Genomic DNA, 25,291 nt, shown 5'->3' with positions numbered 1-25,291 from the left:
GGCATGGCGACTTGATGTCACATCCTGTTTCTATCTAGCTTCAAATAATAACAAACTAAAAAGAAACTTATCAGAAAAATGGACTCTGTGTGCATGCAGTATGAATCAGCATTAGAATCGCTTTTGAGCAGCTGTTCTGCCATCCATCTTTATACAATCTATGGTTTGGATATTTTGAGAAATCAAATTGGTGCCTTTCATCCAGAAAGGATCAGTCCTAGGAAGACTGCTGCGTCAATGGTATTTCTGATGCAATGTTAACCAAGACTGGCACTCTTCATTTCACATCCACTGAGAGTTGAATGTGAAAGTTTATAAATGGCTTAAAGAATGGTAAATTTTAACAGTGGTTGGGAGATTTTGTTTTAATAAATAATAGAAACAACAGAACAGTTTTGAACTTGGACAAAAGACTATCATGGTTACTTAATCAGACAAAGCTGTGTCTCTCTGAGTGATGTTAAATTGCTTGTTTTTGTCAAGTAAATGGATTTCTATTGCACCCTGTCCTAATACAACATGCATTGCCATCCTATCTTTATCCCACAATAATAAAACAACGTCCCCATTATGTGCAATCCATTGTGTTTCCAATATGGCTATGCTCCCAGTGCTTCAGCACCACCTGCAACCCCACAACAAAAAAATGTGCCACTTAATGCTCCCATTGGTGGCCATCCAGTGTGTATTTTATCTCTCAGCCCCTGGTGGGCGCCTATACTCCTGCTGTACCTCTCATTGCTTCTCTTTAGCAGAGCCTATCAAAATCCAAGGCTCTGAGGAGAAGATCCCTGCCAAAGCTACAACATTGCAGCAGCCTCAGTAATAACTATAGTGTTTTGTCAGCGCTGTGCCTTCCTGCCAGTGTGGGCCCGCTGCTAATTCCAGGGGTCTGATTACAGTGCAGGCTTGAACCTGGCACTAATAACAAGCTTGGTGACTGCCCACAACTGGCAGAGAGAAAATAAAGAGCTAGGAGGACAGAGATAGGATGGGAGGAACACAAGGTGCAGCGTGGAACAGAGAGAAAAAAGCCTCTGCAGAGGGAGTGGGGGAGTAATGAAAGAAGAATGAGCGCCTGAACATTTAGACAAATAGTGGAGTGCTGGAGAAACAGAGTGATTGAGTGAATGAATGGTGGATTAAATTTAGAGAGTGAAATCAGTAGTATGAAGGTTGTAATGATGGTTTGTGGGGGGTTTAAGGCCACCAGAAGCACCATAATAACCACTGGAAACCACTGGCAGTGAAGTAAAATATGATCTATACTAATAATAGTATTGTTGATTATAGCTACATATTCTCCATCAGAACAGACATCCTTTCCTAGGATTTCTTTTTTACTTAAATTGCCTGCATTGTAGTTAACCTAATATAAATAATGCTAATGCTAATGCAACTTTTTCATGTAACCAGTGACCTATTTTTTTCAGAATACGCACAGGAATGCCTGTTGGTAACAAATGTGTAATCTGTAATAAGTGGATGGAGACCACTTATTACAAGTGCTGTAGAATTGCTAATTGATACACTTTTACTGTAAGATTAATAATAATTATTATGAAGCCTGTTACATAACCTGCTGTTTACCTTACTGTGGTGCCTGTATTTAGTCTTGGTAAGGAAAAATGCTGTCACTCTTGATTTATAATGCAGTCAATGCAAAAATGTTGTTAGGGAACGCGGCACCTCCCATGTTAATCTGAATAACGTCCCCTAATTCAGGCGAGCATTGCGTCATTAACACACTCTAGTCACGTGAGTTTCAGACACAAACACTACCCACAGATGTCCTTGATAAAAACCTCTACTCAGTCCTTTAAAGCTGAAGATGCTTAGACGAAACACATTCAAGAAATCTCCAGCTGCTTTTGTCTTAGCTTTGTTTTCTTTTCTTTGTTTGTATATTTTATTTTATTTTATTTTATTTTATTTTATTTTATTTTATTTTATTCTATGTTTTCCATGCAACAAAATAACAAATTCCTTGTAGGTACAAATATTTTAATGCATGGGTCTGTCACCCACCAAAGACCATCTGTCTGGAGAAATGCATCCAGTGCAGCATTTTTAAATTTATAAAACTTGTACAGCAGAAATAATCGTCTTTTCAGCTCTGGACTCTTCACTTATAGCTGTTATAGCTTTATGCTATAGCTAACATGGTTGATTCAGTCAAGGTCTTGCATCAGCCACTTAACTAAGTGCTATCTGGGTTCCCTTTGATTTTCTTGCTACAGCTACCTCTGGCGTGCTCCCACACACGTCTGTAGACGACAAGTAGTTTTATAGTGGATGGAAAGGTTGTGGCGTAGCAGTCGTCAGTGTTCACATTCATGTGTTGGTTTATGGCTGAATTCAAGCACATTTGCATTAATATTCTGTAGCGGTATAAGGACATTGGTGTGCAGGATGCTATACATGCATATTTGCTAGGATGTATGTGTGTGTGGAAGGGAGAGGGTATCATGAGGTCAGTGGAAGCCAAGTGACAGGTTCTCATTCTCTTTCTCCTCCAATAAATTCAGCCGGTACTGAGGGTCTGGACAGGTCACCCTGCCTGAGATTATGGAGTTGTCAGGGCTGATGGAGGAAGAGTGAGGCAAAGAACAGGAAGGAAGAAGAGCAGGAGCCAGCGCTAAAAGAGAGAGTGAGCCGAGGGAAAGGGGGAGCTTTTAACTTTAAGAATAGTGTGGGCGGTGGGATTGGCACTTTTGTGCGAAGTCTCGTTTGACTCATTCGATTTGAATGGCGGGTTTTCATTGGGGTAAGTGAATTGGCTACCGTTCTGAGAAGCCGTCATGTCCAATTCAAAGCAACTCTGGAGTCTTATCTGGCACTCAGGAGTACAGCCACAAAAGAAGTTTTTTTTTTTTTCCTCACAGATTATCCCGACTTTAAAGGGACCAGACTTATATGGAGCATTTTGTTAGCACTAAGTACAAATCTGAAGCTTGGTGTATACTTTCACAAACAGGAGGGAACGTCAATCAGCAGGTGTCTGTAGGACGCTGACACCGCTACATTTTCCAGTGTGGACTTTTTGAAGCCTGTGTAAGGACTGCCTGTGCTACTTTTAAAAACAGAAATAACACTTTAATCATTTCACCGCCAGAAAAGTTGCATTTTTAAATGATAAACAACATCATCACTCACTTTAATACACTATCATGTTGTCTCTGCTAATTGGTTAATTGTGCTTTCATTCAACAGTGCTCTTATTTTCATTGTTTTGTGTCACTGATTTGGCATCGTGCAATTCTGCTGAAATTAAGTTAAATGAATCACAGGCAGGTCAGAAAGGTTTTAAACAAACCCTCAGTCATCCACATCTGTCTGGAAGAGGACATTGTGGCACAACCTCTGCTGTAAGCCCCCTCCACAGTTAATAGACCAACTCTCTGCCACAGCTCTGTCCTTTTTTACTCACTTTAGATGCATGAACACACTTTCCATCGCAATGAGACATTTTTTATTCACATTTTGGATATGCTTGCATTTTTAAAGCCAAATACATTGGCTTGATTACAGCCTACACTACATATTCCCACTCCTGTGACTGCATAGTTCATTTTAGCTCAATTTGCTTCAATATTAAAAAAAAAAAAAAAACTACCTACAACACATCAGTTTGGCATCTCACTTATGGCACTGAACTAGCTATTACAACATTTAAGTTCAAAGGTAATAGTACAAGCTCCCTCCTGAGGGCAGGACAAAATGTCCCACATGTTGTTGCAACGTGGCCTCTTATTCTCTCCCATCGCTCCCCTCTAATATTCACATAACCTGCACCTTAATGGTGCTGACCAGCTCGGGCCCAGCTTTTTCATTATCCTCCTTTTGTTCTAGAAGGATGATTTGGAATCGGCGGGGTTACATTTCCGGCGGTCAAGCAGCCAGGCAGCGAGCACATAATGGCCTTAGATATTATCGAAATTAAAAGGAGAAGCAGCATTTAAATTGGCCCCACAGGAGCGCCAGATAACAACACATGGTTAAGAAAAGAAAGTCCTCAGAGTGAGAGGGGCAGAAAAAGAAAGGAACACAGCAAGCTCTTTCTGGTTCAGAGAAACATGAGACATTTGGGCAATTATATGTTTGTGTGTGTGGGTATGTGTGTGTATGTGTGGGACCATGTACACAGGCGACTGGGGAACGTGCACCATGTTGGCTTTCCTAATATTGAACTTGGAGCAGACAGATAAATACACTCCCTTTCCCTGAGAGAGCCACACAAGTGCTGCACAACTCATCTTGTGTGGCCACTCTAGTGGAACATGGCTTCTTTTACTTGTTTTCTTTTTGAAGGAGTGCAACAAGTAATGCAAAAAGGTGGAGTGTGTGGGTACAGTGACCGGGGTTCAAGACAGTGATCAGTGGAGGTTGATTTTGTGTATGCGTGCATGTGCACGTTTGGGCTCTTGAGAGTTGGCTATGAGTGCAGCCCCCTACGTCCTACTCTGTCAGCACAGTCTCTCTCTCTCTGTCTCACTGTGCTTTAGAGAGGGTTTTATCTCTCCAGCACCGACACTCCTTGTGTCCTCACAGTGAAAGGAAAAAGGCATCAGTACTCCACACCTGATACTCTGTCTGCTCTTACAAACTGCTGGCAATCAGACCTAATACTAAGAGGATGTGAACATCCATCTCCTTCTGCAACGTGAAGTTGTATTTAGTTATATATAACAACATTTTCAAAGCTGGCCAGTGAATTGTTGGTGTCTGTATGTATTGCAGTTAAACCAGGGAAGTTAAAGATATGACTGTTGAGGCATAATAAGAGAAAAGTAAGCATCTGTGGCATCGTCACATTTGAGTGGACTCTTAAGGTGCTCCACATGAGCCACGCATGTGAAGAACCGAGGTGAACATGGTGGTGGAGGGTCACAGCAATTTCAAACTGAAATTAGAGCAACAGAGGAGAAACATATTTGAAGTCTGATGCAATGGCCTGGTTGGGTGATTGAGATCACGGCAAAATCTGAATCGATAGGCTGGAAAGTCCCAGCTGGCCGGGGGAGTGGGAAGAAAGTGAATTTTGAATGAGCTAGGGTGAAGACACTTTTCCTAATTTAACTCACACTGAGCTTCATATACAGCTATTTCTCTTTTGTTGTTGTTGTCTTGGTGGTTTGTGTCTGACCATCACTTTTTCAATCAGCTGACTTATTATTCCCCATTTTGTGTTATCACCCATGTTTGTAGGTGCTGTTTGGTCAGATTTAGGCACTCAATACGTAGGTTTAGAAAAATACCTACATTGCCAACATTAAACACATTCCTGGTTGCTATGGTTTGACTTCTGTTCCAGCTGGAAGATTTTACATGCTCACCTCCTGGTATGTGCCTACATGGAGGAGACACTGGTAGCAGAGATTTGTTTTCTGGACAGAAAACTAACAAATATGTATACAAAGATCATGCAAACCCAGTCATTTGGCTGTTTATAGCAATAGTCTAGTGTAAACAGCTATGGGAGGTTTTGAAGCACTTTGTGAAACAAATGTTTACACATAAACCCATGTAGTTCCTGTCTTTTAGTACACTCTTTTATAAATCGAAGGTTTTCCTCTTGAACTACTGTTGGGAGAGGACATTTCCCAGAAGAATCTAAAATAAAAAGTCCTGAGCTTGCTACCCCAGCTGTGCGTTTTGAAAATGTGTCTGGTGCTGGTCTGGCTGGTTGTTAAGGTGTCTGGGCTGGGCCAGGTAAAGCCCTGATTTATCCCCTCGTAGGCCCCAAAGCTGGCTGGGGTGCGACGTGTCTGAAAATCCCCCACTAGCCAAAGCCTCATTCTGGAGCGGAGCTGGAGATGAAAGCCAACCTGCTTTATTTATTCCTCCTTTACCCCCGTGTAACCCCGTCTGCTCATGCTCTGCCAATTTATATTGTTACCCCAGCGACATGCCTGGTTGCCCCCAGTGACAATGTACTGGTGGTAATAGCTGTAGATGGCAGAGATGACTTTTGGCTTTGCCAGAGTAGATAACAGTGTTCTGCGAAGTATAACAGACAACAAGTCATCTCTACCTCCACACCTTTTCTCATTTTGCTTTCCCTTTTCTTCTTCTCTTAACTTCTCTTCCCATCCTCGTCCCAATTTTCTCCCCCTCCCCTTTTCGTCTTTACCCTTATGGGCTTATTGCCTCTTGCCTTTTACACTCTCTTCCTTTTCACACTCTACTTCCCTCCTCTCTTTTTTCTTCCCATCTTGTCTTCCTTCTCTTTCAGTCCATTGTTCTTAACTTCACTCTCTCTTTCACCTCTCCTTCATTTGCGTGCTGTTAGCTCAGCCAAAAGCGCCTTAGTCACGCGCCCCTTGCTTCTTGTCACTCCTTCACTTTCACTTCTTTTTGTCCATCCCTCTTTCTCTCCCTCTTGCCGCTCTAAGACTTTCAGACACAATGTTGCCACTGCTACTATCATCAGTAGTAACTTACACAAACACAGGCTCAAATACACAAATGTAGAAAGTAATCAAATTTCTCCAGGGTGATTGCTGAACACATTTATCCGCTCGTACACGCACAAATGGACACACACACAGGGCGAGAGGTCATTGTAAATAACTCTGCTTTCGTGCTTTCATTTCCCCGGGGCACTGACTCTTGCTTGGTATTCATAACCATGCAGCATGCAGAACCTGACGGACTAACTGCGTGTGTGTGCGTCTGTGTGTAAGGTACTGATAGTGCATTTATACCCCTATGCATGGCAGGCATACTTAGTGAAATATACACACACTGCAGGCATTTTGCAAACAGATAGATTGAAAAATCTACATTTTTGTTATCGTACTTCAGCACACACTCTCACGCACATAAAGAGATGATAATGGGCTTTGCTGGAATCCTCTATCCATCTTTACTTGCTGTTCCACTCCTCTGCAACCACTGCTTCTTGTAAGCAAATCCTGTCTTCTTCGTCATCTCTCTCTCTCTCTCCCTGCCTCTGCTACTGTGCAGGTAAAACACAGATTATATCCACATACACACACCTCCGTATCCACACACGCCCACATAATCCCAGACAAGGGGTTGTGTTTTGAGACCTTTTAATGTATTTATGCATTTGGCTTCTCCTGAATAATACATTGTTATTTGTTATTTTCTCCATGTATACTTTGAGGGAGATGGAAGGGAGTGAAAATGATAAAAGCAGAGCTCTGTTGAAAATATTAGGATAACTACCAGCTCAGCAGACAATAACGGTTATTTTATGTTTCGCCGAACAGAGCCAGTGACAACTGTCAGGACCCTGACTTCTAAAGATTGTCCACGAAATGGTACAGGAGTGTGAAAGAAAATATGTGTATAGACTGTGTTCATCGTTCAACAGTTCCTCCATGTTTGGTTATTAATTATTGAGTGTGTTTCAAAGGGCTGGATTTTGAAAGGTCCGCTATCGATTTATAAAATCCACAGGTTGATTTATTTAATTTTTTTTTTTTAAATATGTGGTATGTCTTGTTTCCTATCGATAGAAACCTCATGCAGGGGATAGCAAATATTGGGGAAATACAACAAATGTGTCTGAGCTGGACCTAAGGCCAGCACAGTTGTGTGGTGGTTAGCACATATACCTCACAGCAAGATGATTGAGCTCAAACCCGCTGGCTGACTAAGGCATGTAGTCTGGGTGCATCTCCCACCGTCCAAAGACATGCTCATTAGGTTAACTGGTGACTGAGTGTGAGTGTGAATGGTTGTCTGTCTGAGACCTGTTCAGGGTGCATCTTGCCCAGTGGCCGCTGGGATAGGCTGTAGATTCACTCCTGCTTTGAAACCTGGTTATAGTTTCCCCATCGTCTGAGTTCACTCCCCAGAGTGTTAGTGGGTTAACACTTTGGCATTTGAGGACAAATTAAGCCGTCCTTCCTTTTAGGGGGGGATTGATTTTAAATCCCACTGTCGCTATTGTAAAATGACCAAACAGATTCTAAACCTTTTGTTGCAGTCCCATGTGTGTTGTATAGTACACTGTTTGATCTCAAAGCCCACATGAAGTAGCACCCGGCTTATTGATCAAGGTCACGGGGACGCAGAGTCCTGCTGCTGTTCATGTTAGCGAACTAATGAGGCACACTTCACACCTGGGTTGGAATGTGAATGTGGTTAAGTGAGCAGAGAGGAAGAGAAATCCAGTCCCCAGGATAACGAAGGATAATCTAACTGTGCTGTATTTGAGTGTTCTGTTGTCAAGTATATATTCCAAATTATGGAATGAATTAATGAAATAAATTCTGTGAGTTCATACTTGAATCAACTTGTTCCTTGTTATAAGCTATTCCAGTGCAGGGAGTTTTATATTGAACGGGTGGATCAGAGAGTGATTTCAGACATAGCAGAAGAGAAAAAGGCTTAGTATTCTATTTGGCCCTGGGCAGTACATGTATTAACCCTGCATGCTATTGAAGGATTTTTTTTGTAAATAAAACCTACAATGCCATAATATAGGCTATGTAGGCTAACGGTGCATTCATTTCCTTCTGAATCAGTTACTTTACCTGACAGAGAACAGACAGGCAGAGGAGTTGGTGACCTCGGTGGAGAGTTGGACGTGTGGATTGTCGGCGACTGCTTATCTGCCACGATAGAACATCAGCACCAATCGCTGACAAATAAGTTGTGTTTTCTATGGACGCTTCTTAATAAAAGCCATTATGTGCCTTGCTTCTTGAGCACTTTTATGTGACACCCCAGCTGTTGTAAATGTAAGACAGACATCAGTTAATTACAGGTTACACAAAGGACAAAACAATCATAAACGGTAACAATACGGCATATAATTTCCTCTGAACCTCTTGCTCTTGGGCAATTTGAATGCCACGTAGATGTGGCGGACTCTGCCGGTAATAATGGAATCTTCTAAGTACTACTGTCATAAAGAGATAACACATACAGAACAAAAAAAAACAAAAAAAAAAACACATTATTACTATTTTTGGAAAAGCGTAGATCATAAAGATAAAAGTACTGTTAGATTCTCTGGAGATCTGTGTTGTGACTTTAAAGTGCTCCATCGGAAAAATGAAAACTCCTTCCCAGTTCAACTCATTTATTATTGACATAAGTATTTATTAAAGGATATTGCATACAATTAACTTGTGTTGTGGTGTCTGAAAAAGACAAGCGTTTGCACAAAACATTTCACAATGTTTTCTTTCTACTGAAGGACCTAACAGTGTCCTCCTTCCTCCTCTTTGTTGCAGTGGAGCACACCCAAATTTGAACACTTCTTCTCTGAGCTGTGCCCTAACTCAAATGTCCTGTTTATAGTGGAATAAAACAAGCAAAACACTATTAAAGTGGTGCTTCTCAGCAGATTGAATGAGTCAGTCTTATAGTGTTTGTCACTTGACCGGTGATGTTGACCATATAAACTGCCTCTCTGTTTACCGTTGGCCCTAACCACATTAGCGTGGAAATTGTAAGGGCTGTCCAGTGCACCTTAATTTCCCCAAATGTGTTTGTTTTCTTACTCTTTGAGCTCGCAATTTTCTTCACAATTAGAATAATAGACACATGCACACACTGCGCCTGGTTGCAGTAATAGTAGTTGCTATTGAAAAGGCAGAGAATCAATCCGAGTTATTTTCATCTACTGTTTGCTCTGAATAAATGTCAGTACTTTCTGCTCCTGCTGCAGCTTCCTGCTGCCTCTCTCTGTGTCCTGCAGCCTTATCAACATTGCTTAAATTAAATTGTTGTCAAGTTAAATGGGGTCCCCATATTGGAAAGCTGAAACGGGCGCGCCGATTTGAGTGGTTTATCAGATTCCACATGTCCCTGGGTGTCAGTGAGTGTGTGGGAGAGAAAGAGAGATAGTGAGGTTATGTTCACAAACAGCATTTTGGTCTTTTTTGAACCATCTGACTTGTGTTTCACAGGGAGCTTTTTTCTGTTGATGAGCTTTCTGTAGTTGTCGCTGATGTCTCAGTTTATTCCAAAGAGTAATTGGAAATGTAAAAACCAGATTTAATTTGCCGAGAATTCATATGAATGAGTTGCTTTGAGTTATAAATAGTAAGCAGCAAGTTATGATCACAAGATAATAATGTGAGTAAGGTCAGAAAAATATGGAGTAAAAAATAGATATATTTTCCTGTAATGATGTAATAATTACACATTCCTTCTTCCAGATTAGGAACAAATGCATTCGTGATATGGTGTTGTATCTTGTATCACCTGGTGACAGAGAACTCTTGAATAGATTTATATGACACCATTGAGGGGAGAGATAAAGTCAGAGCCCGTCAAGCATTCATGTGTGCATGACTCCACACAGATGCTCCTGTGTTTGTGCTGAGAACCAAACACCTACTGTAGCTGACTTTTCAGCAGCTCTGAAACAGCATATTGTGCCCAGCGGCCATCACTCATTAGCAAGTGTTTTGATGGCAAAGGCCAAGTATGATTAGCCAATGCTCCGCTGCACATCAGTGATGATTTTGGCTCCCCACCACAACCGGCTCCCGTTAATCAGGACCTAATGAAAGGAAACTTGTGGCATATGTGCCACTTAGCCCACATGGGTCCTCGTACCTCTTTCTGTGGCATGGGTGTCAGTCTGAATGCACAGTGCTCTCAGTGGAGTTCATTGATTCCAGCATCTTTTCATTTTGTTTTTTCGGCACAAGAGTGCAGATTGAATTTTATTCAGATTTTAAACTATTATGCATGCTAAAGTCATTATTCCTGTTTCCTGCTCCCGGGGAAGTTTTAGTGATGACAGTATTTCAAAAATGAACCAAAGCTGCTGTATAAATGTACGCTGTAATGCTAAATCTGTTAACTGGGTCTGACCAGGTTTAATCTCACAACTTTTCATCCAGAGGCGTCAGTGTAGAATCAACACTCAAACAATATAAATGCATTATTGATTAGTGGGATCCTGGGCTTGAAGAGATAAACAAAGAAGCAGTTAAGAGCATCTCTGACTCCTCTCACCGACTTGTTTTGGCACCAAGAGCTTCTTTGTTATGTTCAAAAGGCCTTGATCCAAGAGTCACAGCTCTTGGTACAAGCAGTGACAGTTTTCCAATAAGTAATACCGACTTTTCCCATGGGCTATTAAGGTGACACGGGAGGCCCCGAGGTTAAAGAGACCGTCCATCAGCTAGTGTTTTTCTTTTTGTCTTACCTTTTATCTCTTTAGCTATTTATATGGATTAAAGGTCTAAAATAGAGTGAGTTGTCACATTTTAACTGTCTGGATGTTTTGACACATGTATAACCATTTGGAGAGTCATTTAGCAGTAACTGAGAGAACTCTAAACTATGTAATAAAGTGACAGAACCTCTGTGAGCTCAGCCTTAGGTTTTCCAAAGAGTGGGTTTAGAGAAAAGATCATAAATAAAAATGGACAGAGGAACAGCTCCTCAAAAGTAAAGTAAAGCCAAATTATAGCTCCCCCTGGTGACTTGCTACAGTATAGGTCATAAACTTCAACTCCTCCATGTTAGTGAATGGACCAAACTAAAACGCTAAAAAGTGTTTTCAAGCATAGTTTCAGTTATTCCTGGGAAACTACCGTCACTTTGACCAATGCAAAGAGGTAGAGGTGCGTTTTCCATATTTACATACAGTCTATGGTTTGAAGCTAGTTATAGTGGCTCTGTTTGTCTCAATCTTGCCGGTGCCTGACTCCACCTAACTCCCAGCCAATCCAAAAGTGTTCTATAGAGGCCTGGGGCATGAGTGGAGTTGAGTTGGACGAGTAATGATTAAAGATGATGGGCAGCTAGAGACTTGTGATTGCATGTGCCTTTCGTCCAAACTGCCTACATCCTTAAATATGCAAAAAAGAAAGTTTGTCCCTTTGGACCAGTCCAGTTTGTACCAAATAGTTTGTTTTGTTTGCCATTTTAACATGTCTCTGCGGGTTGATATTGCATAGCATTTAGAAGCAGCCTCAAGTGGTCGTTAGAGGAACTGAAGTGTTTGGTACTCGGTGCTTACTTTTTTACCTTGTGTTTTGCTGTGTTATATGGAATCACTCTATTATTTTGATGCCAATATTTCTTTTTTGGAGCCTCTCCAGATTCAACAAAATCTTTATACTCCATCTTGCTCTGGTGTCACGCGCTCCATGGAGGCTGTTCTGTAGCTGCAGTCTGACGTGTCTGCCAAGGGGCGAGAGAATTTCCCATGAGTATACTTTGACAGTGTTAAAATGATAAGATTAGATAAGATAAGTGGATGTAACCGCCCAAGGATTCAAGGGAGTTTTGCTAAAGGATGTTTCGTGTTTTTTATGTTTGCTGATGCATAACTGTAGATTTTTTGGTGAAATTGCGTGCTGTCATTTGAAAGATGGACACACCGCTGTCTGTGTTTGTCATAAATGCCACATCCAGATGGTTTAATCCTCTTCTGCTGTCCTTCTGTCACTCAGAAGAACAAATAGGCCCTGTGCAGTCGTTTCAGCACCCCACCTGCACTTTACTGCATCTTTCAAGCGTGAGATATCTGCCACTGGAGATGACAACGATGACGCCAAAAATTGAGGAATTGCTTACTTTTAGTATTTTATCATCTGCCACTTAAACTTAACTAAACACTGATCTTTTTGGACAAAACTATTGTCCAATTAAAGACATTGTTCTTTGTCCTCCTTAACATTTCTCACACTTGGAATAAATTTCAGATATTTGGCTTAAATTTTGTCCAGCTGTACTGTATGCTCAGGCCGCACTATTTTACAGTGAGTGTGACCGATGTCTAGAGCACGATGAGGGTTTTGTGCGGTTCGTTTTCCATTCCAAAGGGTAAAACAGCAAAATGTGTGAAAGGGAGAAACAGCTGCAGTTGAATGGAGCTCTTTGAGGAACTACATCAAACACAGAGAATCATCTTGTTGCCACTGGCCTCACAGCACAGAAAATAGAGGAAGCGTGTGCGTGTTTGTGTACTCGGACAGCATGTTGGAGAGGTGTGTAGGACTGTTAATCCTTTGGCCTTCCCTCAGTCCATGCCTCCTGCTCCTCATCACTTGGTTTGAATATCTGGCTGCACATTTTCATCCATATTTAGTACTTGGATTTTTGTATTTTTTTTTGATCTTGTCTGATTTTTTTCTGACCATTTTATTTTGCCTTTTTCTTGCTTCCATTCTGACCTCTTCTCTTATCGCACTTACACACACCTCCCTCTTACCAGCTCAACACAACCTCTCCATCTACTCTCCATGTTTCTGACTTCCTGTCCTTCCTGGTTTGCTGTTTTTTTATTTAAACGTGCCAAGAGCCTATTGATGTTGTACTCCTGCATTTCACATGCCCGATTTTACCTTATAACACATTTCTGTTTTTACTTTGAAGTACATCACTCCGTATTTTACTCTTTTTCTCTACAGAATAAACATTAGTTTGGTCACTCAGTGAGTCACAATACTGGCATTCCAGTCACTCATGATTCTGAAGTTTTAGCTGAGAGTAGTTTAACAGGTTTTACACTGTCGAGCGCTGTGATATTAAAGTGATTTGAGTTTTCATTTTTGAACAATATGAAAACTGTCTAAATTGCAAATTAGTGGCATCTTGTCACGCAAAATTTGCAACGTGCATCTTCTGATTCTGATGGTAGCTCCTGAACCCAGATCCAAAATAAAATAAAGTAAAGCGCTGCTTCATTCTTCAACGTCACATTGAAAGACAAAGCAGACAGACTACCAATGGGAGGGGATTACTGAAGTCCTGGCATTTCATTTATACCAACAAAAAGCCTGGATTTGTAAAGATGGACTCGTGACAGAGCAGTCAAATGTAAAGTAGCAAACAGAGAGGGATTGGAAACAAATCAAAGGCAATGAGTAGCAGTGCACCTGACTTATTTTCATGAAGTTGTGCATGAATGTATTTTAAAGTAGCCCCCGAGCATTTTGCCTCTTTGCATTCCTGTATCCCTTTAATGATCAACACCAATTTCATGTTTGTGTATTGCGCACTAAGCCACCTAGAGGCACAACCTCGGGCTGAATATCACACATTTGACATATGCATTGGCTTTTAAAGTTGACATGCTAAAGGTGATGGCAGTAATTGTATATCCTCTGCAGAGTCTGGTGGTAATTTGTGGACTTGTTAATAAACTTTCACATTACACATGTAATGCTCACTTACTGCTGATAGGAAAATACTGAATAATGCAGCTTAAAGAACAAAAACAATCTGGAAGGTAGGAGGTCCAGTGTTCCAAAGCTCTCCTCACTTCTCTCTTGAACTCTTACAGAAAATGTCTGAATAGTAATGGAATTGTTATAGTTTCTCGTCCCTTGCAGTCAATATTTGAACCCAGTGCCCTTGTTGTTGTTTTTGTCTCAGTGTCACATTCTGTCTTTTTTTCTTGTTTTTTTTTCTCTTCTTCTTCTTCTTCCTCTCCTGCTGGCAATGGGGAGGTTCTTGATTAGAACACACACTGCCAAGTCTCCCCACATCGCATCATTGCATTTGATTAGCTTCAACCCCCTGCTCCTGCCATTATCACACCCAGCACAACAGGAAACGCATCACAGACACGCACGCACACGCGGCTGTGCAGATACGCATGCATAGATATCAGAAACTCACTTATCTGAACTCCATAGCTCTCTGTCGACGTGCACTGGCATATACTTGAATGAACACACATAGTCTCCCCATGTGCACATACACATACACGCGCACACACATCTGGGCTACTGGTGGTGTCGTGGCGGCAGGGCTTCAAGTAAAGCCAGCACGGCACTGACAGCTCCCTGTCCCTAATGAAGCATTAATAAACTGCAGCACAAAACAGTGGATCAGAGAGCAGCAGAGCTCCCACCTGCCTGGCTGTCTGCCTGCTGACTGCCAGGGGTAGAGATGAGAGGGGAGGGGATCACTGTAATCCCCGTCCTCCAAAACCCACTCTGCCCCACTTTTCTGGGAGACATCACCCCCCAATCACCTGCTCTTCAGCATCATGCTGAAAGTTCCACATGTTTCACTTTCCTGGTGTCAAACTAAGACTCAAGACATGACCTTCTGTAATTAAACACACACTGGCAATCAAGACTTCAGCAGCTCAGCGCCAGACTGCACAGATAAAAGGGAAAATGTTTTTAATTCACGCTCAGTCCAACACGCTCCAAGGTATCTATTTTTGCATTTGATATTACCAGAATTTTTATTTGCATAGAAAAAATTTTACAGAAAATTACACTTCTCAATCGATTCTGTTAAAAAAAATTAAAAAATAAAGCACCTACAGCTCAGACTGACAGGAGAGAGGTTCTAGGTTTTTAATCTAGCAAGTCATGCCGATGCGGTTGTGAAAGTGGTAGAGTGAACCCTTTTTCTTGATTGTTTTTCCTCCAGACCCCTCAAACATTTAATGTTTCTTCTTGGGACATTCATGAGCTGAAGTCACAAATATCTGAAATGCGCAACATTATTTCTGGAAAAAAATTTCTGTCTCTTAATTCTGCATTGATTTCCTATGCAATCACGTTGCCTAGCTTTGCCTTCAGTCTGAACACACTCACACACAATGTAAGCATTACTAATCAGCTGCGAGCACAACCAGACCGATTTTTGTCCCAATTTGAATCCTAATTTACACAACGTTAAAGCCCAAGTTACGGGAGATGCTCATGTGTTACTCTTAACTTGTGAAGGTGTGTATTTGGGATTTTCCACACCACATGCAGCCAGTTAAGCACTCAAGGTAGTCTGGTCACAGAGCTTCAACCTACTGACAGACACTACCGGCCCTCTGATTCAAATGAAGCAAACCTGCTGACTGTAGATATTCCAAGGAGGTGTGTTCATTCAAATGCTGCATGCTCATCATTAGAGAACTGTAGGGGTGTTTTTCCAACCAAACAAATCCAGGTTCCTGTTGTGATGGACCCACATAAATGAGTCCTTATAAAAGTAGCTGGATTTGAGCTAATACAAAATATAAGATGAATAAATAAAACAATGTATAGTCTCCACAAAAAGCTATTTGACCATACATGCATAAATAGAGGACTATTCTTTCAACTGGGGAACAGAATGCGCACATGTTTTTGGGATACTTTATCATGAATTACAGATTTGCTTCAGTTTTACTTTGTGTCTTTATCTCTGTCTTTCATTAGGCGTGGAGTCTAAACCTCAATGAGCTTTACTCCAGCAAAGGAGACTAATCTAATTGGCACTGAGGATCATTCTAATTTAGCGCAACCAACTGTACTGACACGTCCAGCTCCCTGCTTCCTCCATTTCTCTGTATTTTTTTTTATTTTATTTTTTTTTACCTTTCACGTTATAAAAACGAGAATATATAAGCAAGAACTCAAGTGTGCTATGATGTGCATGTTTTCTTTTTTTCCCCCCTCTTTTGTCCTTTTTCTTTTTTTTTTTATTTGCGCTTGTTACACTGATCACATTCGTGCAGCCAATTTGCCTGCCTGTCTGGGTTTGAGAAGGAAAGCTTATCTGCACTTATCTGCATTGAGGCTTCGCTTCGTATCCAAATCGGTCCCTGTTAGCATTCAAATGGAGCGCCCCCTCCCCAGCCTCCCCTCCCCATTCTACCTGCCTCTCGCGCCCCTTGCTATCGCCCCCCCCCCCCCCCCCCCCCCCCCCCCCCCCCCCCCCCCCCCCCCCCCCCCCCCCCCCCCCCCTCTTTGCCTGTCAACATGCCAGATTTGCTCAGGGGAAAGTAAAAGAGAGAGAGACAAAGCCCGGGCTATTATTTAATGAGATCAAGAAGTGCGAGGAGGAGGATGCTGTTTACTGTGACAAAGCAAACAGGGGCTCCTCTCTACAGCAAAGGAGCATCGCTGGGATTCTCCCTCATCCTCCTCGGTAGCCGTGATTGCACCCCTCACCTTAACAACCAGCATTTTACTGAAACACTAATAGTTCTTCTCCCTGTCTGGAAACACCTCTCATCGCCATCAGTAGGCGCAGCAAAGCAGTATGGTTTTGAAGGATATTCCTAGAGGGGCATGCTCAGGCATGAACTCTTTTGCACATGCAAATTGTGTCGTGGCTTGTGCGTAATTGCCGCCGCTATGATTTAACATGACCTTTTACCTGCTCCGGCAAACACAACAAGGTCATTACTGCAGCGCCGTATCCCACAGGTCATCAGTGTCTTATTGTTCATATGATTAGACACAAAGTAGAGGTCGAGCGTCGCAACTGGGATCTGCTCCACATGGGCTGCCATTAAGTCATCATAAATGGCTCACAATGACGTATGATTTCAGGAAGTCATTTTCTACCTGTGTCCTGCAGTTACAGGTACAATTTAGTTCTTTATTTTGATTTTACTATTGAATTAGGGGCAGAGTCAGTTTCAAAGTTCCTGCCGCAGTAATATAAAATGGAAAAAAAAAAAAGTGTTCATTAACGAGTGTAGCACACCAAACCTCAAAAGAACTTGACAGAAGAGATCAAAAAAAGAAAAAAGAAAGCAGGGGAAAAAATGTGTCATGAAGAGGAGGAAAGCGAGTTGTGGGATATACTTTGATCAAGAGCACTCCTCGTAGCACTCCTGTCTCCTTACACATCCATAATATATCTCTGCACACATTCATTATAACGAGACCGTGCGTTTCCAACTCGGAGACATGTTCCTGTTGTCTCTTGTTCAAAATGAATGGAGGGGTTGGAAAAAAAAAAAACAAACAAGGCAGAATGAGCAGCAAAGGCTTTCACTATATATCACTCCCCCTTTAAATGAAATTCATTGGTGCTTGCTTTAACAAAAGGGGATAATATCAGACATGGGCAAATATTTATGCTAAAAGTGGCGGGCTTAGGAAATGAGAGGGCTGCCGATGCTCGCCTTCTCTCTCATGGGAGTGCATGTTTGTCTCTGACAGTCATAAATATGCATCATGCTGTGAGATGACAGCAATTATAATCTCATGGCTGCCTTTTGTTGAGTATTAGAAGCCCCATCAGTGGGGAACTCAAAGTAAACTAAAGTTTCACCTTCTACCATCACTGGAATAAGTCACTCGCATTCATTCATTCAGTTATCGTAGAAGCAAACTCACGTTTTTGGTTCCCCTCTCTGGATCTAATTTGTGTAGAGGTAAATATTCAAGGGTCATTTTCAAGCCACGGTGATTAAAGCATGTTCATGCATAGCAATCCAGAATGTGTTGGGAATGCCTTTAATTCAGTTCCCACTGCTCTGAGAAATGAAACGTAACATGTTTGTACGAGTAGACAGCTATAGCTGTGCATCTCTACCCAGGGGTGTCGAGTACTTCGTCAAACCCAGAATAACGATGCTTGACTCCTAAATGCGCAACAGCCACCTAAATAAGGTGGCCTGTCATCTGTGATGCACTCCAGTGTACAGGAGCGCTGAGTGTCCTGGCATACTGCTGCTGGATCAATGTATTTTCCTGTAAGAACCCCTCAGCTTTGGACTAAACCTTGTTTTTCTTGTCCGTCCCCGCCTGCAGCCCGGAAGGACCCCTGCACTGAGGTGATCTGCAGCTATGGCAGCACCTGTGTCCAGTCATCAGATGGCTTGTCGGCTAAATGTATGTGCCCCCTTGGCTGCGAGGGTAAGCCCGAGCAGACTGTGTGTGGCAGTGATGGAAAGGACTACCGCAACGAGTGTGAACTGCATCAGTATGCCTGCAAGAACCACAAGAACATCCGCATGCAATACCAAGGACACTGTGGTAAGCTTGTGTTTTTGTTTTATTTTAGCATTATTTATGTTGTTCTTTATCAATTGAGCATTTGGACTTTTTGTCCAATAGTCCAAAGATCTTAAAGAAACAGACCCTCACATTTTAGCAGGTGGAAAGGTTTTTTTGATAAATAAAACCCTCTACAACTCTTCATATGTCCTTTCTCTGCTTACTACCTCTGTCTTTTGTTGCTTCTCCTTTACGTACCCCGCTTACTTACGGCACACTCATTCGCATTTTTCATTCGGGTTGCTTTGCTTCACACGGATACTCCTGTGGTGCGAATTGTTGTTTTCTCTAAGTAGGTCTTCAGAGCTGTCGTTTTTGTCTGTTTTTCCTTGTTATCATTCGGCAGTACTTGTTTACTCCCAAGGCACTCAACTTTTGAATGTTTTTATTTTTTTCTCGTGACAAGCCAGATGGAGGGAAGTAACAGTCGACACTAACTCTGTCTCTTAGCAGCAGAAGCCTCCAGGAGACAGAGCGGGGCGGTGGGCAATGGGAGATGGATGTTTAGGTCCGCAGGCAGAAGGCTGGTCGTATAAATCCGGCGGGAGTCAGCCAAAGTGACCTGAATTGCCCCGTCCTCCCCGGTGTGGGCCAAGACTCAGAAAACCAGTCGTCCCTGATGGTCCTCTAAATCTTCCTGCAGGCGCTTCTTCTAAAGCCTTGGCTTTTTCAGGTTGCTTGCCCTAGCCAGACAAATGGAGTTGATTTATCCACACAGCTAGCTTCTGTAGCAAACAGGCCATTCTTTTTGTAATTATCCTACTTGCTCAGCGAGAGAAAGCATGGATACTGGAAGCTGCTCTCCTTGGTTAATGGGAGGTAATGGTCTTTCTCTCAGATAATGGTCTGGCTGGCAGGGGAGGCACTGCGTCATGCAGAGAAACTGCATGCATTACGATAAAACCCCTGTTTGCTCGGTGGTTAGTCTCTGCAACCCTTTGCAAGGTGCTGCTAGAAAACAATCCGAGGCCTGGCCAGTGGTCACTCCGCCTCTAACACCTCTGCAGCCAAATCGCTCTGTTCCTTTTTATGTCCCAGCTTTTCGCTCTTTGCCAGAAGCCTCTGGAAACCCTTTCCCCTTATTCTATATTTCGCATTGTCTTCCTTTCTGCCCCTTTCCTGATGATAGGGTTTTTATCCTTGGTGTGTTTTGAATGACTCGTCTGCAGCTTGGCAGTGATTTAATATGTCACGGTGCTACATAAATCCTTTGTCTTCCCACATGCTGAAAGCGTGGCGAGTGGGATAAAGCCTGGGCTCCTGTTTGAAGGAGTAACAGCCCCGTCCCACACATCCACAAACCAATTCCATTATGATCACGAACTGATAGGGACGAGTGTGCCAGACCTACGCTCCCATGGAAGGAGGGTGGTGTGAACGAGCAAATCAAACCGATCGTCTCTTCATCTATTTCCTTCTCTCCCCTTCACATCCAAGGTCCCACTCAGAGCCGACGGGCCACTGATATTATCTGGAAAGCAGATTCTCTACTTTTCTTTTCTCTTCTCTCCTCTAATAATTCAACTATATGTGTTTACTACTATTTAAAGCTATTTCTTCAGAGGGAGTTGAACAGGTGCCAGCAGTAAGGCAATTTAATCGAGGCACATCACACCCTGTTATATTTTTAATTTGTTTTTTTTTTTTCTTTTGCCAACACGTTGTTGTTCGCCTTTCCAGAGCGAACAAAAAGATGGTCAGAGATGGTTTTGATTATAGGATTCAATTCCCCAGAGTCTAATTAATATGAACAGCCTTTCTGTCTTACTGGATACCATGCCGTACTGCAGTACATGTTCACAAATGCCCGTGTCTCCACAGACCCGTGCAAGGACAATGAGAACAGCCTGAACATTGTGTGTCGGGTGGAGGCTCTCACCCGCAAGCCCCAACTCTTTGGTCTGGCGGAGTCGTGCCCCCCAAGCAACGAGCATCTGTGTGCCAGTGATGGGCGGACCTACTCCAGCGAGTGCACCATGATGGCGACAGCAGCACAGAAAGGCATCAAACTCAGGAAGGTCCATGAGGGACGATGCAGAAGGCTGGGTAAGTACAAACTTTGGGGTCTTGAGAGTATACTGAAAATGAACAGAGCACCTTACACCCTATTATCTTATTTCTTCTTAAACATTCTATAAAAGGTTGCTTTTGCAGATGCACCATCTTCCTGTTATCATTATTCCACTGAAATCTGTCAGTACTTACCCGTGTAGGTGCAAGAAAAGTAGCCAAGTGCCTTTTGGTCGTGTTTATTTTGTCTCTTTTGATATAAATGATTATTTATTAGCCACATTCAGCTCACCTCTAGCCATGTCCTTGTGATGCAGCCATTCCAGATATGCTCACGCTGCATAACTCTCCCAGATTTGATCTCTTATCAGCCACTCTATCACCTCTAGGATGCAACACTGCACACTAACGTTCACGCACTATTAGTACTAAGAAAAGTGTCGTGATTGTAATTTATTGTATGTATCTATTTTTGCTTGATGAATTTTGTTGTTAAATGCAGGGGAGGCCAGAGTCTCTTTCTGTATTTAACACAGTGTGCCAGTCCAAAACTATAATTATATTTCCATCATCATATCAAGGGTCAAGCAAAAAAAAAGAAAAAAATTATAAGATGGAATTTGAAACAGATACCAAGCAGAATAGCATATCAGATAGTCAACAATCAGTTAACTGAACGCAAAGAAGAGCACATAAGCATGATGTAAGTCCTGATGTTATGCAAACATAACAAACACACATTTAACAATGGCTGGCCAGCAAATGCAGTGGAACCAGCATTAAACATCAACTCTGTAGCTGTATCCGAGTCATGCCACATATATAAGTGACTCCGAGGTCTCGGGGTCTGTACTGTATCCATTCTAGCACTGGCCTCCTCCAGCCTGATAAGAGCCTCCAGGGCTGTTATCTGTGCTATTAGAACACGGGGTTTAAGCCTTAGTCAACAAAGAGCTGTCAGCCTTTACTGTACATCTGATAGCCATCAGAGAAAATCCAATTTTGCCGCTTTGTTGTCGGCGGGTCCCTGCAAAGCCGCAGCTGTGCCGGCCTAGTAATGTGTGGAGACCCCCACCCATGTACTGAGACCCCCTAACAATGAAAAAGAAAGGAATGGATCACTGCAGGATGTCCTCTGGTACTGTCAGCAGTGAAGGCTGATACACGCTTTTTTGACACACTCCGGTTCCTCTGTCTGCGCTGCTTGACAGGCTGACGGAGCAGTGTGACGGTTTCAAATTGCACAAATCCCAGCCTAAGTAGGGTTGTGAGTTTGTGTTTGTGTTAAGTGTCAGTATGTATCTGCACAAACATATGAGCAAATGGATGAACATTTTTCTGTTTCACCTTTTTTTCCCTCCGTCTTTTTCAAATGAAAGAATGATTCAATTTGAAACACAGATCCATGAAATCATATCCCAAAGCAAATTACAAATCGGTAACTAATGAAAATGGCCATTTCGACTCGTAGCCGTGACATTGCACATCCTCGTGGCCCTCTCGCCCAGATACAGCAGCGATGTAATTAAGTGTGGCATGACAGGCTTTTAAAGAAAAGAGAATAAGGAAATGAATTGCTGTACAAATTTGATCCACTGATCAGGAATGAAATAAATTCAAAGTCTAGCGAGCGCCTCCAGAACGGAGGCCTGCTTCAAATTGGATTTTCTCACTTCAGTGGAAAATTTGCCATTTCACATCACCAGTGTTTCTTCCTTTTTCCCTTAATTTCCGCACTAGATTTCTGCTTAGTGAGTCAAAGTGTTGCACATGTAATAGTTTAGACTGTAACTTGGCCCTTAAACAAAGTTTGTGATTCATTTTTATTATTAAAGTTAGTGGCAAACTTTTCCAAGTGTATTACTTTTACATAAACCACACAAAAACAAAAATGAGAGGAAATGTTAAAAAACAAACACTTATCTGAACTGAGATAAAAATTAAATGACGCCCCAATCAAAACTGAAACTATTCGGTGTTAATAGCATCTAAGTCCTGGTTTCCATGGTTTTCATCAATCAATCCTGGTTATTTATGTTGTCAACTTCCCCATCATTAATTAAACGTAACAAATGTTCCCCAATGTGGTCTAATGGACCAGCGAAATGAGAATAAAATGTCCACAATCTCATACAAATCTCCACTAGTAGTCCTGCTTCTTCTGTTACCTTGCAGTCTATCAGCTAATCGTGCATATCATGCTGTTTACTCCCCTGCTACTTAAATGTAGTTAAATTGATTTGTAATAAATCAGTCCCTCAGGTTTTTCTTAGACTGGCCAATTGTTGTATTATTCCCCAATTAACAATCCTAGATGTGTTTCTTTTGTGTGTTTTCTCAAAAGGCTGAACCTTTACTGCTGAAAGAAAAGCTTTTACACGCACTGCTGGTGACATCAGTCCACTCTAACATGTAATTACTGTTTGGAGGAAAATTGATTTATTTCCTCATGGTTGGACCAGCAGTGTCACACAGCAGGAACAAACACTTTTTCTTGCTGGAAATGTTGCGTGCTTTTTTTTTTGTTTGTTTTTTCACGCTTTGCTAGTACTTCTCCTTTCCTCTAGTAGCGATCAGTCTGTCATGCCGGCTCTCGGAAACATCACTAAAAACGCTAATCAGTGTCTGTGCAGATGGGTGACAGTGAAAGAGTGAGGGGTCAGTGAAAGGTTGGATCAGTAGGTTCGGGTTAAGGTTAGGCTGTCTCTGAGTCTGAAGCCTGATTCGTTTTTTTTTTCCTTGCAGTTGAGTGCAAAGATGAGTGTCTCTTCAATGCTGTGTGTCTGGTGGAACAGCTGAATGCCCACTGCTCCTGTGATCCCATCGAGTGCGGCGGCATCTACAAGCCCGTGTGCGGCAAGGACGGTCAAACCTACGCCAACGACTGTATGCGACGCAAAGCAGAGTGTCTGAGCAAGGCCCTCATCCCCATCAGGCACCCAGGGCCCTGTGGTGAGTGGAGCTGGAGAATGGGAAAGAGGGGGGCTGCTATTCACTCTTTTCAAGGGTTAATGCTGAGTCCCTCTCTTGTTCTATGTCTTTCACTGCTTATTTTTAATTCAGTGTTTTTTCCTTTCAGGCTAACTGTATGTATTTTAAACGCGATGTCTGAAATGGTTGAGTGATGCCTTCTGCTTTCTGAGAGGGTTGGGGGTGGGGTGGTTTAGACAGAACATGTTTGCCTTCTTCATAAAAACCGTGCCTTCACTTCACACGTTCACCTCCCATCCATCTCCTCACCACGTCACGCTTCACCCCTCCATCTCAGTCACGCGACCAAAACGAAACGCCACCTTCATGTTTCATTCATCCTCTCCGTGTCTTCTACTCCTTGACTCGTGCCAGTCTTCCACCTCAGTGGCTTTTGTCGTTTTTTTCTCCTCTTGTCTTTGTCTTTTTGTCCTGTGTGCTCTTCTTGTATAAAAAGCTATTCTTTCTTATTTCAGTGCGTCAGTCAGTCTGTCTGTCAGTCTATGTCCATGTGGCCGTCTTCCCAGCTGTCTGGCTGCAGGTGGAAAGTGGGGTCACCCCGTGGGCGACCTCATCAAGCGGATTCTGAGGGGTGAAGCCCTCCCCCTGTCTCCGTGTGGACCTAACAGGAGGGGTCTTGTACCGCTGTCTTTTTCCTCTCACTCCTTCTGTCTATATGTGTCTCTTTGTGTCATTAATGTCTTTTCCTTCTGTTCACCCTCCCGCAAAGATGTGATGCGTGAGGTTGGAGAAGTCTCCCTCTCTTCCTGCTCTCTGTGTTTTATTTCCTGTCTAACAAAAAAAGCAAAAGCTTTTCCTGTCCCTAACCGCTGCAGACCTCTGACTCTCCTCTTACTGCATGCTGTAGTGCACGGCAGTTCCTCACCTCACCGCTTCCCGAACAATCCCTCTCCCCATCATCAGGACTATCTCATAAAAGCTTGCAACTGCTCAATCAATGTGAGAGACTCACTTTCTTACCATTTGTGAGCATAAATACTGCACTAGGGTTGGAGTTCACTTGTTGAAACCTTTTGAATCCCCTGTATCCAGCCCTTTTAGCTTTGCCCCTAACTACTGAGCGGTCAAAATAACTAAACCATCTTTCAGCACATTAAAGGTGAGGTGCCCTAGCCATTGTTCGCAAAATATATAGGAACTTATAGCTACAACCTGAAAAATGTCATAAGCTGTAATAATGAAATGTTACAACTTATTTTCACTTGGGTATCATTATATATTTAACAGACCATAGCTTCTAAAATTGTATCTGGGGCTGCTATGATTAATCTGGTAGTTGTTTTCTGAGTAGTTGATTAATCTTTTGGTGCGTTACTACTAACTTTACACCTTTTTTTGTACACAATGTGCATCCTGCTGGGCCACATTTTTCTGCCTTTTTTTTTTTTTGGTCATTTTCAATATACCTGGCAGCAATAGCTGCCGTAATAGTGGGATGCTGCGTGTATTCCATCGTCGCACATCGTTGCGCTGGTCCAGCTCTATTTGTGTCACTTGTTTTTTGGATGGCGCACTGTTGCTCTATCACCTCAGAGCAAGAAGGTTCTGGTCCTGAATTGTGGCTGCGTGGATTTTCTCAGGGTGCACATGAATCCTCCCACCCT

At 42.4% G+C, this 25,291-nt stretch overlaps 1 protein-coding gene across 10 annotated transcripts in view; it reads left to right on the top strand.

Moving 5' to 3' along the window:
- agrn (agrin) overlaps window positions 1-25,291 on the top strand; it is a 238,124-nt gene that overhangs the window by 137,486 nt on the left and 75,347 nt on the right. For all 10 annotated transcript variants that reach the window (XM_047599697.1, XM_047599689.1, XM_047599706.1 and 7 more), the window contains 3 exons: window positions 18,441-18,665; window positions 20,508-20,732; window positions 23,442-23,648. In XM_047599697.1, the coding sequence (XP_047455653.1) occupies window positions 18,441-18,665; window positions 20,508-20,732; window positions 23,442-23,648 (657 nt within the window). The remainder of the gene's footprint in view (window positions 1-18,440; window positions 18,666-20,507; window positions 20,733-23,441; window positions 23,649-25,291) is intronic.

Source organism: Mugil cephalus, chromosome 1, assembly GCF_022458985.1.
Source record: "Mugil cephalus isolate CIBA_MC_2020 chromosome 1, CIBA_Mcephalus_1.1, whole genome shotgun sequence".
Lineage (NCBI taxonomy): Eukaryota > Metazoa > Chordata > Actinopteri > Mugiliformes > Mugilidae > Mugil > Mugil cephalus.
Note: the sequence above shows the minus strand (reverse complement) of the source record. Positions and strands in the feature narration are given on the sequence as shown.